Source organism: Macaca thibetana, chromosome 3 (assembly GCF_024542745.1).
Source record: "Macaca thibetana thibetana isolate TM-01 chromosome 3, ASM2454274v1, whole genome shotgun sequence".
Lineage (NCBI taxonomy): Eukaryota > Metazoa > Chordata > Mammalia > Primates > Cercopithecidae > Macaca > Macaca thibetana.
In genome coordinates this window covers 127701766-127714182 of record NC_065580.1, presented here as the reverse complement: position 1 = coordinate 127714182, position 12417 = coordinate 127701766, and the positions used below count along the sequence as shown (strand labels likewise).

General features: G+C 38.4%; 1 protein-coding gene across 1 annotated transcript in view; it reads right to left on the bottom strand.

The window, feature by feature from the left end:
- Positions 1-12189, bottom strand: part of ZNF736 (zinc finger protein 736) — a 51019-nt gene extending 38830 nt beyond the window's left edge. Inside the window, exon 1 of the mRNA XM_050783502.1 lies at positions 11914-12189. Within this exon, the coding sequence (XP_050639459.1) occupies positions 11914-11916 (3 nt within the window). The 5' untranslated portion in view covers positions 11917-12189. The remainder of the gene's footprint in view (positions 1-11913) is intronic.
- Positions 12190-12417: the final 228 nt, after the last annotated feature.

Below are 12417 nucleotides of genomic sequence, written 5' to 3'. Positions count from 1 at the left end.
TAATAAATATTTTAATTTTCAAGTCAGGATATTACTTCTGTCTCTTAACATACTCAACAATAAAATAAATAATCTGTAATTATTATTATTTCTATTTCACAAATGAAAGCTGTGAGACACAAAGAGTCTGTGTAACTTATAAAAGTTGACTTTTTAATTGTGGGAATTTAAGTTTCAGGCCCTTTTTAAAGCCAACTTTCTTCTCTATTAGACGTCTTTTGTCACATTCTCAGCCGTAATTTTAGAAATGTCTATATCTTCACTCCTGTTCATACTGTATTTTGATGTCACGAGTTACTATCTTAACACTTCCTAGAACAGTGCCTGGCCTTATCAAACATGATTCCCAAAGGAAAAAAATAAAAACACGATTTCTATTTGTAGATGATACACTATACCTAGAAACCCAAGCGATTCAACAAATACCAAGATTTAGCATAGTGGCAGCATAAAAAATAAACCTGTTTATAAAATAAATATAAAAATCAATGTTCTATCATATTGAGATACCACTTCATACACATGAGAATGGCTATCATACGAAAAATAACAGCATAATCCCTAAAAGAACAAGCGGTAAAAAGAAGAGGGAGAAATTAGAATGATTTTTAACTCCTGGTGCAAATGTAAAATGGTGTAGTCACTATAAAAAACAATGTGGACATTTCTTGAAAAACGAACAAACAAACATAAAATGTACGTTCTTCTACGTTTAGAACATAGAATTATATGATCCAGCTATTTCATTACTAAATATATATCCAAAAGAATTAAAAGCAGGGGATTGAAGAAATATTTATATGCTTGTGTTTATGGCAGCACTATTCACAATGGCCATAAGCTGGAAGCAGCCCACATCTTCAGCAATGGAAAAACAAAATGCGTTACTTACATGCAATGAAATATTAATCCTTAAAGAGGAAAATAAATTTTACACATGCTGAACCTTGAGGACATTATGCTAACTGAAACAAGCCAATTCCAAAGGAACAAATACTGTATGACTCCACTTACATAATTTATTGAGAATGGTAGAATTCATAGAGAAGGAAAGTAGAACAGTGGTTTTAACAGTGGAGACTGGGATTAACATTGAGTTTTAACTTTGCAAGACAAAAAGAACTATGAACATGAGTGGTGGTTATGGTTGCAAAACAGTGTGAACGTACTTTATTGTCACTTTATGTACACTTTTTTTTTTTTTTTTTGAGACAGTCTTACTTTGTCACCCAGGCTGGAGTGCAGTGGTGCAATCTCGGCTCACTGCAACCTTCGCCTCCCAGGTTCAAGAGATTCTCCTGCCTCAGCCTCCTGAGTAGCTGGGATTACAGGCATGTGACACCATGCCTGGCTAATTTTTTTGTAGTTTTTAGTAGAGATAGGGTTTTACCATATTGGCCAGGCTGGTCTCAAACTCCTGACCTGGTGATCCACTCGTCTGGGCCTCCCAAAGTGTTGGGATTACAGGCATGAGCCACCACGCCCAGCCTATGTACACTTAATAATGGCTTAAAATGATATATTTTATGTTATGCATATTTTACAATATTATTTTTGATAATTTTAATATAGAAAACCAATGAAAATTTAACAAATATAATGAGGGGGGAAAGATGGCATTACCAAAGCTACAATAAATACATCTAGGAGAAAATTTTAAAGAGGTATGTAAAACATAAAAGTACAACCTTAAAAGAGTTTAAAAGACACAAAAATAAGCTAAAAATTTTTGTAACATCCTAGAGACATCGATTTTAACACAATTTTAGGTATTTAACATAATAGACAAAAAGTTGATGAATAAAGGCAGTTGGCTCATAAATTTGAAAATAATATAGAAATAGAAATGTACACTAAGACTACAGAGAGATACCTATTTTTACCTCTCAGTTGGAAAAATTCCACAATATTCAGTGATGTTGTAAAAAACACTCTTGTGCAATCCAATTAGAAGAGAATATACAAAATACCTAAGCATTAACTTTGAACCCTGCAAACTCAGTTCTGTGACTATATCATGCAACAGAGCTTTACAAACGTTAAAGAAATATTTCTGAGGTTATTCCCTGTGACTTTACTTGTCATAGCAAAATAACAGACAGAGCAGCTATGTTTATTTATAGGGCACAGGGTAAATAGCCTCATGCCACCATCTTATCAGAACATTCAGCAGCTTTTAATGTAGAAGAAGAAAGACCTCTGTGTGCCTGTATGGAGCCTTGGTCATAGCATATTATCAAGGGCTGTGTCAGTGTGAGAATGTGATTGCAGTAAGAAACATATATTGGTCTCTATCTACCCCAGCAAGTTGAAGTCCTGAAGTTCTAAGCAATCTTGTCTTTCTCTCCTTTTGAAGACAAACCTGAAGATGAGTTTTTCTCTCACTGCATAGACCAACCAGAAACTGAGGTGTGCTTTCAGACATGGGTGAGCATTGAGGGAAGGCTACCTTTGCATCCAGGGCATGGTTTTCCTTGCAAGTCCAAAACAGACCAAAACAGCTACTTACTGAGAGAGTCTCTGCATATACTAAATCCTGCTGTACATCTGTGCCTCCTCCACAAAGCTTGGCAGCTCATGTATTTATGCCCAGGTGTGTGTTCCAGGACAGCCTTCTCCCCCTATTGCTTCCACCCCTGTGCTGGATACACATAATCTATTAACAATGAGAAATTAGATATAACTTTTTTATCTGATTCATGTGAGCAACCTCTAAATTATTAGGCCCAGAGGCATAAAAATGAGGAAGCAGTCATGTCCCGCCCGCTCCCTGTATTAGTCTGTTTTCATGCTGCTGATGAAGACACACCTGAGACTGGGCAATTTACAAAAGAAAAAGGTTTAATTGGACTTACAGTTCCACATGGCTGGGAAGACCTCACGATCATGGCAAAATGCAAGGAGGAACAAGTCACATCTTACGTGGAGGGCGGCAGGCGAAACAAAAAAATGTGTGCAAGGGAACTTCTCTTTAAAAACTATCGGATCTCATGAGACTTATTCGTTATCAAGAGAACAGCATGGGAAATACTTGCCCCCATGATTCAATTAACTCCTACAGGGTCCCTCCTACAACATGTGGGAATTCCAGATGAAATTTGGGTGGGGACACAGCCAAACCATATCATTCTGTCTCTCGCCCCTCCCAAATCTCGTATCTTCACATTTCATAATCTATCATGCTTTACCAACAGTCTCCAGAGTCTCAACTCATTTCAGCATTAACTCAAAAGTCCACAGTTCAAAGTCTCATCCAAGACAAGGCAAGTCCTTTCTGTCTATGAGCCTGTAAAATCAAAAAGCAAGTTAGTTACTTCCTAGATACAATGCGGGTAAAGGCACCGGGTAAATACAACCACTCCAAAAGGGAGAAATTGGCCAAACAAAAGGGCTACAGGTCCCATGCAAGTCCAAAATCCAGCAGGGCAGTCAAATCTTAAAGCTCCAAAATTATCACCTTTGACTTCATGTCTCACATCCAGGTCACACTGATATAAGAGGTGAGCTTCAGTGGCCTTGGGCATCTCCACCCTGTGGCTTTGCAGGGTATAGCCCCCCTCCTGGCTGCTTTCATGGGCTAGCATTGAGGTCTGCAGCTTTTCCAGGTGCACGGTGCAAGCTGTCAGTGGATCTACCATTCTGGGGTCTGGAGGATGGTGCCTCTCTTCTCACAGCTCCACTAGGCTTCCCTTCCGCACTGCTCTAGCAGAGGTTCTCCATGAGGGCCACACCCCTGCAGCAAATTTCTGCCTGGGCATCTGGCTGAGGAGGCCTCACAATTATGGTGGAAGGCAAGAAGGAACAAGTCATATCTTATGTGGATGGCAACAGGCAAAAAAACAAAAACAAAAAACAAAACAAAACAAAAAAAACCAAGAACTTGTGCAGGGGAACTCCTGTTTATAAAAAACCATCAGATATGAGACGTATTCACTATCTGGAGAACAGCAAGGGAAAGACTTGCCCCCATGATTCAATTACTCCCACCAGGTCTCTCCTATAACATGCGGGAATTCAAGATGAGATGTGGGTGGGGATACAGCCAAACCATATCACTCCCCATCTACATCCTTAAGCTAAACAATTACTTCTTGAAGCTACTTGCTATGTGAAATCTAGACTTATTGACGGCATGAGTAGCTATAAATTAACCTAACTATTCTGCCATAATTCATAGACGGTAGTTCAACAACATATAGCTTATCATTAATCAATGTTATTTCTGCAAACTAACAAGAATTCTTGACAATGGCCAACTATTTATTCTGCTTTTTACTTTATAAACCGTATTTAAAAGGCCAAAGTTCATATCTTAGGTAACATGCATCTGAGTCTTCCAGGCAGCTGTCCACACCTTGGCTCAAGTAAATTCTTTAAAATTTTATTTTTTTGCCCCTGCTTCTTCCTTTAGATTGACATTTGTGGTGCTGTGAGCAGGATTCAGAGGGACATCCCCAACCATCCAACATCCCTCTTGAACTCAGAAACTAGCCAATGAGAAGCCCTTGTATTCTTCCAGCTCCCAGTACCTCACTGAGTGTAAGGGATGAATACTCCTGATTTCAGATTTCCCTACTATTTCGTGAGGTCAAGACTTTGCTTGAGCTGTTCTTTTCAACCCTCACTTTCTAGAAAAAAAATTTCCATTTTTGATTAAAGTTAGATTTTTAATTTCAATTTTTTTAACTGCTTTCTCTGCTTCTGTCTCAAGATAGAAAATCTGGGTCATAATATTGGCAGTCTAGCCCTGGTGGTTTTACTTCTTTTGTTCTAAATTAGGTAACATGCTTTTAAAAACACAGCTGTTTTCTATTGCTTCTAATTTGAACTTGACTTTTTGGAACCTTCAAACCAAAAGGTGCATGGGAGTGAATTCTCTCATCCCAAAGAGAAAAGGCAATTTCTTTATCTGACTCATTTGGGTGCTCTAGGCAACTTGAGACTTCGTAGAGGTGTTAGGATGATTTTCAACGATGTGTACCAGTCTCACAGGGTCTTTCCAAAAGAAAAACACCTGCAGAAACTTTTAACTAAGCTGGAAGGTAAACATAAGCATTGCTCACCCAGCACTATAATCAGCAACTCTTGGGTGACACCTGGAGGAGTGATGCTCATAAACAGCACACTTAGAACTGGCACACTGCTCTGGCCATGATTACCTTTGAAAAGTTTCTAAATTATGGAAAACTGATCATCAAAACCATGCTTTTCGTTCTAGGTAACATCCCTTAGAAACATAAGCTGAACTTATGTATAACACTTGTGGAGCTTCACCTTGCAAATGCCTAGGTAAATGGACCAACATGACTTCAGATGACCCCAAAATGCAATGAGAAAAATGAAGGTCTTTTGACATTTCTAAATTAATATATTTCCATGTGAAATTGGAAAAGGCAGGTTTTAGAATGAAATTTAATGAAAGGCCTTCTTTCTGTTTTGCCTGGCTAAATTCTAATAAGAGATTTCAAAGTACATTTTAAGAGGGCTCTTTCACTTCCTCAAAATAAAAAAAAAAACCTTTTACATGTTCAAACTGCCTGTTTGACTTTGCTGCAGGATTTACAATACATATTTTAACTTTCTCCAGTCTTTTCTCAGTCTCTCGGAGATGTAAATCTTACTATGGATTTGAAATGTTAACATCCAGAGAATTAGCAAAACAGCATTCCAGCTGAGATCAAATTAGAAAAAAAAAAAAAAAAAAAAAAAAACAAGTATTTTTAGACCAAATCTCAAAATTTTATTTCTCAATGAATTATCTCTAGCTTAGGCAAAAACATTACATACATAATAATTAATTACTAATGTATTTGTTTTTATTATTTGATTTTTGTTCTTGACCTTCTGGAGTCCACATTTGCAAACTTGTCTACTCCCATAGACAGCTTTCGTTCTCCTGTTTTACCAACCATTTCTTAAGATCTTGTGTCTGGCCTTTGCAGGTAGATGGTAAGCTGAGAAGCTGAGATACTAAAAAATGTGGCCTGAAAATATAGATTTCAACCCATTTGCAGTAAGCTGTTCTTAGGATAAGTTTTGATTATAGAAGAGCTACAATTTTTTTGTTATTTTGAAGTTTTATAGTCATACAGGATTTCTTGGATTTGGCCTCATGAATGTTTGTGTTGGTTTTTAGTCACCAGTTCAGGTATGCCTTTAATTTAAAATTTAAAATTTCAGTTTATATTTAGAGTGTAATAGAAACTTTTGTTGTTTTGTTTGTTTAGTCTTCTCTCTGGAACTAAATAAAACCATATACTGTGGTTTGGAAAAAAGAAAACTATTTACTGAAAAATTTCAAAGAGAAACAGCTTTGAATAGTGATTACCCTAGTCCTCCAGGAAACAAAAATGCCCCATCTCCAAAATTCCTTCTTGATGTAAATTTTAGAAAGAAAAAGACAAGTAAAGAAATGTTTTTGTCTGAGCACGGTGGCTCACACCTGCAATCCCAGCACTTTGGGAGGCCAAGGCAGGCGGATCACGAGGTCAGGAGTTTGAGACCAGCCTGGCCAACATGGTAAAACCCCGCCTCTACTAAAAATACAAAAAATTAGCCAGGCGTGGTGGCGGGCACCTGTAATCCCAGCTGCTTGGGAGGCTGAGGCAGGAGAATAATTTTAAAAAATTAAATGCTCTACAGTCAAAAGTCCATTTATTTAAAATTGACAGTCAGGCTATATATATGTATATGTACACACACACACACATATACACACATACACACGCGTATTTGAGGCCTACGGTTTTCCCATATAAGGTCTTTAGTTAACTAAATTTCTCTCTCCCTAAACTAGTATCTCTATGTGCTTGTTTCTTCTCTTGCCGATGTGATTTTTGCCAAGAATAATGAACCTTACTGGCTTTTTGGAAAACAAAATCTTCTCAAACTGTCTCCTCTGGAATTAATTCTTCCATTTCCTTCTATGTATCTTATGTTCCACTTAAAACCTTTTGTCACTATAGAGGACAACTAAAGGAAACTTCTAGCAGCCTGAGACCCCTTGAAGAGCACAGATAAAGCACCATAGGCTTCTCCTTTTTGGCAGGGTACCTCTGTTTTTCTTCATGAAGCCCCCAGAGTTGTGGGTAAACAGGTTCTTTTGAGGTCTGAAGCTCTACTACCTTTTACAATGAACTCCCTCTCTGGGGCTTTTAGACAGAAACATGAGTAAGTTATATGTTGTGTCTACATGTATATATATGTCTATAAATGTCTTTGTATATTATCTACATGGTACTGAATTAACTTAAAGATAACTGCTCATGAATTAAAAAATAAGCCCAATATTTTTCAAGAATATGTGAACTGAGTAAATCTTTTGGTAAACATGACTAGTTTAATATTGTTGGTTTAATAAAAAACAATGTCTTCTGACTTCTCAGCAAAATATGTATATATTTAACTTTAAGTTTATTGCTTTTATGATACTTGCCCAACATGGTAATATAAAAATGGATAATAGGAAGTTTAACTTTAGATGAGTAGATTAGTCTGTTTCATGAAATTTTACAAAAATAATTGTTAAGAATAAGTAAAACATGTAAATGGGACAAAAGTTTATAAACTTACAATACTAATTGTTTTGTAATGTGTTCAGTGTCTCAAATCTATGGAAACTACACTCGCAGACTGTTGTTAAGTTACATTAAATGATGGCTATTCATTAAACATCTAAATTATCCCCAAGTAATAAAATGCTAAGATACTATTTTTTTTTTTTTTTTGAGGCGGAGTCTCACTCTGTTGCCCAGGCTGGAGTGCAGTGGCCGGATCTCAGCTCATTAGTTAAAAATTAAACTAATTTTTAAATATAAGTTTAAAATCTGTTAGTATGTCTTATTCCACAATAAAAATGTTTCCATTTAAAATCCTATGTTTCTAAAAAGTATAAAATATATACTTATAAAATTTTAGTACATGACTAATAGTTAAAATTGCTTACTTCTCAGGCTTTCACTATAAATTAAGATTATTAAAAATTAAAATTCTGCCTAAGATATAATAACTAAAACTATTGTTAAGGAGAGAAACAACTTTACATACAGAGTACAAAGAAAATAAAATGTGTTTCTTTATGAAAAAATATTTTAGAAACAGACGTGATGTGGTTTTTCTTAAAGAAAATGCAATTTTGCTGAGTTTAGAGGTTATTTAAAAAATATGTAAAATTGAAAGAAAAAAGATAAAGAAAATGAGGTAAACTTAATGGAGATGGAAAACTGGAGAAAGAAAGAGAAAAATAAAATTTTAAGGGGTTATAAAAGGTTTATAGAAATCTTATCTTGTACGGTCAAAGCTGATTGAGATTGAATACATCTGTTTATAATGCTTTCCTAAAATTAGCTTTAATATTAATAATATAAAAATAAAATTTGATTTTCTCTTTTTATGAAGAAAAAGATTTACTCCAAATTTGTTGGAAGGAACCCTTTCAGATTTTCTTGGCCAGTACCTGTGCCACTAAATTGAAGGGTAATGTCTTTTAAAATATCTGGTCACTGCTCTCTCTATACATAGCTCTGAAAAAACCCAGCACTGGACAAATTCTCTCTAACTTTTCCACAGGCATGGCCACCAATCTGTTTTAGATTAAGATTCTATTTGAAAAAAATCTGCTAATTATCTGCCTGGCTTTCAAAAAACAGCTTCATTCATTTTATTGGAAAAAATGTTTTTGCCTTGGTGAGGTTGTCACCTCCCACGAACATATGATTAAAAATATTTTTATAAGCTTAGAAAAAATTACTGATAAAACTGTTACATCCATTGCAGCTCAAAAAAAAAAAAAAAAACTACAGATTCACTGGCTACGATTATACTAGACAATCATATTGCTTTATATTATATATATAACCTGAGCAAAGATATGTATGTATGGTAGGAAGTACTTTTATTGTGTACACATAAATACTTCCTATGAAGCAGAAATTTTTTTAAAAAATGAGTTGGCCACTGTCACAAATTCTCCACTGTGCACAAGACAGAAACTGATGTTTTCATGAATGTTTTGTAATTTATGTGTTAATCTACTACATTTTCTTGTAGATATGTATTTATTTTTCTGCAGGCATCATGAGAGACATTTCCTCTATGTCTTTTCCCAGGTAGCATTCCCAAAGCTAAGCCCTGGGATTCTGTTTGAAATCATACTAAATAGAACAGACCTCAGAATCTTACCACGCTCACTGTGCGAAATATAAAAGGTAAATGAGAATTTTTAACCAATGGAATACAAACTATTTTTTTCTAAATCCACCTCTTTTCTCTTGGAAAACATTTTTTTAAATCTTTCAAGCTCTAACGATAAAATCCATTATACAATTAATGAAAAACTGAAGTTGAAGTGAGTGAACATATACATTCAAGGCGACAAACACGGGGGGAAGTAGTGCTGACTGGAACACAGATGTATTAGACTCATGTGTCAATTACTTGAGAGATTCTCCCCACCCCCATTCTGCTCACTAAAGTATTTCATCATTACTCTCCCAAAAGACACTGCACTTGCCCCCTGTGTGGCGGATGTGTATTTTGCTTTGCAAATTTATACACTCCCTCACTAGGGTGGATCTTTCCTGTACTTTGGGACAGTTATTCTCCTTCACAAGCCTGAGAGAAACCAGAGGGCAAGATGCGTCTGCGCCTTTTCCCCTCAATACCAGCACCTGACTGGTTGACCACCAGCGTGTCTGCAAGAAAAGAAAACTAGGGTTGAGAGGGAAAAAAATCTTAATGTTAAAGCGGTTAGCTTTTTAGAGGAAGGGTAAATCAGGAAACTGTCCTCAGCACTAGGGCATCCAGCTGCTCCCCTGAGAGGCTCCACCCAATACCTCCGGCTCTTCTGTGAAAGGAGATGACCCAGGGGCTAGTGTTTGCTAAACACTCCAAGAGACATGGTCCTTGTGGGTGTCTTGGATCATCCCCAACAAGTTGTAATACTTGGAACCAGGAAAATACAGGAGAGTGGTTGAGGACACACGACCCTGCAAAGTTTTCCAAAGACATTCTGGGAAGGCGCGGGTGCCTAGAGAAGATGAGAGGAGATGCGCAGAGTGTCAGGTGATTACTCTTTGCTTTTCTGTCCTGTGAAATATTCACAAACAGACGAATATATTAAAAAGAGCCACCCACGGCTCTGTTAAACAAAAAAAAACAACTAAAATGCCACATCAGTTTTAAAATTAAATAAAGAACTGATAGTTCATAATGAGATTTGGAGAGGGATAGTTGGCATTTGGGAATGTGGGAAAGAAATTGGAAATGTAGAATTTTCTACAGTCCCTAGAACAGTTAGGCTGGGAGAACAGTTTTAGATTTGAGACCCTGCTTGCCAAACATTTGAAAAATGCAGAGAAAACCAACGACCCTGTGGAGCATTAAAATAATTACACAGCTAGCAATTAGGCTGAAGTGGCCATGGCGCCCTGGGATTCTGCCTAAGGAAACCTAACTACGTCAAAGGAATTTTTTGTAAATTACTAACTTTGAGGAAAAACAAAAAAACAACAAAAAAACCTTAGGCTTAACCAACCACAAGCTGCCAAGAAAAAGCTAATTACATAACCAGGACATTTCCACCGGAGGGCTTCAAATGCAATACATAACTGGAACCAATCAAATATTGTATCTGGTTTGCTTCCTCATACCTCTTAAAAAAAAAAAAAAAAAAAAAAAAAAAAAAAGAAGCCTTTTGTTCCAAGACCCTCCTTTGAGCACCCAAACAACAAATCATAGCTGGCTGTTCTCTGATTCATAAATTGCTGTTTGTGCAAATAAACTGTTTGTATTAATCGCTTCCGGCATTACTGTAAATACCTCAGACTGGGTAACCTACAAGAGGGTTAACTAGCTCATGGTTCCACAGGCTGTATAGAAAGCATAACACCAGCGTCTGCTTCTGGGGAGGCCCCACCCAGGAAGCTTAAAATCACGGAGGAAGGTGAAGCAAGAGCTTGAAAAGGAGACAAGGTGGGGTGCTGTACACTTTTAAATGATGAACTTCAGGGAACTCACTCACTATTGGGAGGACAATACCAAGAGGAATGGTGCTAAACTATTCATGAGAAATCCGCGCCCATAATCCTTCCACCAGGCCCCACCTCCAACATGGGGGATTACATTTAAACAGGAGATTTGGGCTGGAAAACACACCCAAACTATATCCTAAAGTTGCCTCAAATTTAGGCTAGGGCGGTGGCTCATGTATGTAATCCCGGCGCTTTAGGTGGCCCGAGGCGGGCGGATCACCTGAGACCTGAGCTCAGGAGTTCGAGACCAGCCTGAGCAACATGGCAAAAGCCCGTCTCTACAAAACAACAACAACAACAACAACAACAACAACAAAAAACAGGCATGGTGGCGCACCCGTCTAGTCCTAGCTACTTGGAGGACTGGGGTGAGTGGATCAGCTGAGCCCGAGACGTGGAAGCGGCAGTGAGAAGAAATGCACTTTAGCCTGGGCAACACAGTGAGGCACTGTCTCGGGAAAAAAAAAGGGGCCACAATTTTATTTTTAAAAGGAGAAAGAAGGGACTAGGGACCCCAAGGCCCACTGCTTCTTCCACGGAGGAACTCCAGACCCTAAATGAGGATTCTCGTCTTATGACGCTCCCATCATCCCCGCACAATCTGGAGGAGGGAGACTCGAGGTTGCGGCACAGAGCTGCCCAGAAAGGGCCCTGAACTGGGGAGAAATTCGAGCTTATGGAAAAAACAAAACGTACGGTTTTGGCTGCTGGCTCAGCCCCTCATCTGCGATGGAGGGAAATGAGGACTGAGCTGTGCCCGCGGGGACTCGGGGCTGAAGACTCCAGAGCCGACCGCGAGAAGGCCGAGATACAACCGAGCCGGTTCCGGCCGGATTCAAACACCCTCTTCCCCATTCTCTGGACACCCACTCCACGCTCTCACCATTTCCCAGCCTCCGGATGTTCCGCCGTCCTCCCTATGGATCTCCCAGTACCTGCAGATCACGGGATAACAGAAGCTATGGTAGAGTCACCGAGGAGCTCCAGGAGCGGAGAAGATGGAACAGTGGAGACGGGAACTGGGCTCAGAGCCCGGGAGCTAGGAGACAAAGGCCCCGCCATATTGAAGAGGCCGCCTCTTCGTCTGTAGCTGCGCACCTGATTGGACAATTTCACGCTAGCACCACTGATTGGCTAGGGCTCCAGGCCCCACCCATTTAAACCCTGAGTGACAGAAAATGTAATCAGACACTGGGCTGAACGAGGCAGGAGTGACAGGTTTTTGCCTGCACCTTTTTCAGGCAGATTCCTCCCTGTGCTGGGGTCCTGGCCCTGCCTGAGAGACATTTGTATTTAACCTTGCATATAAGATTATATCACTTTCTGATTATATTTACGTGTGTGTGTATATATTACATTCTGAATTATAGTTATGTGTATGCTGCAG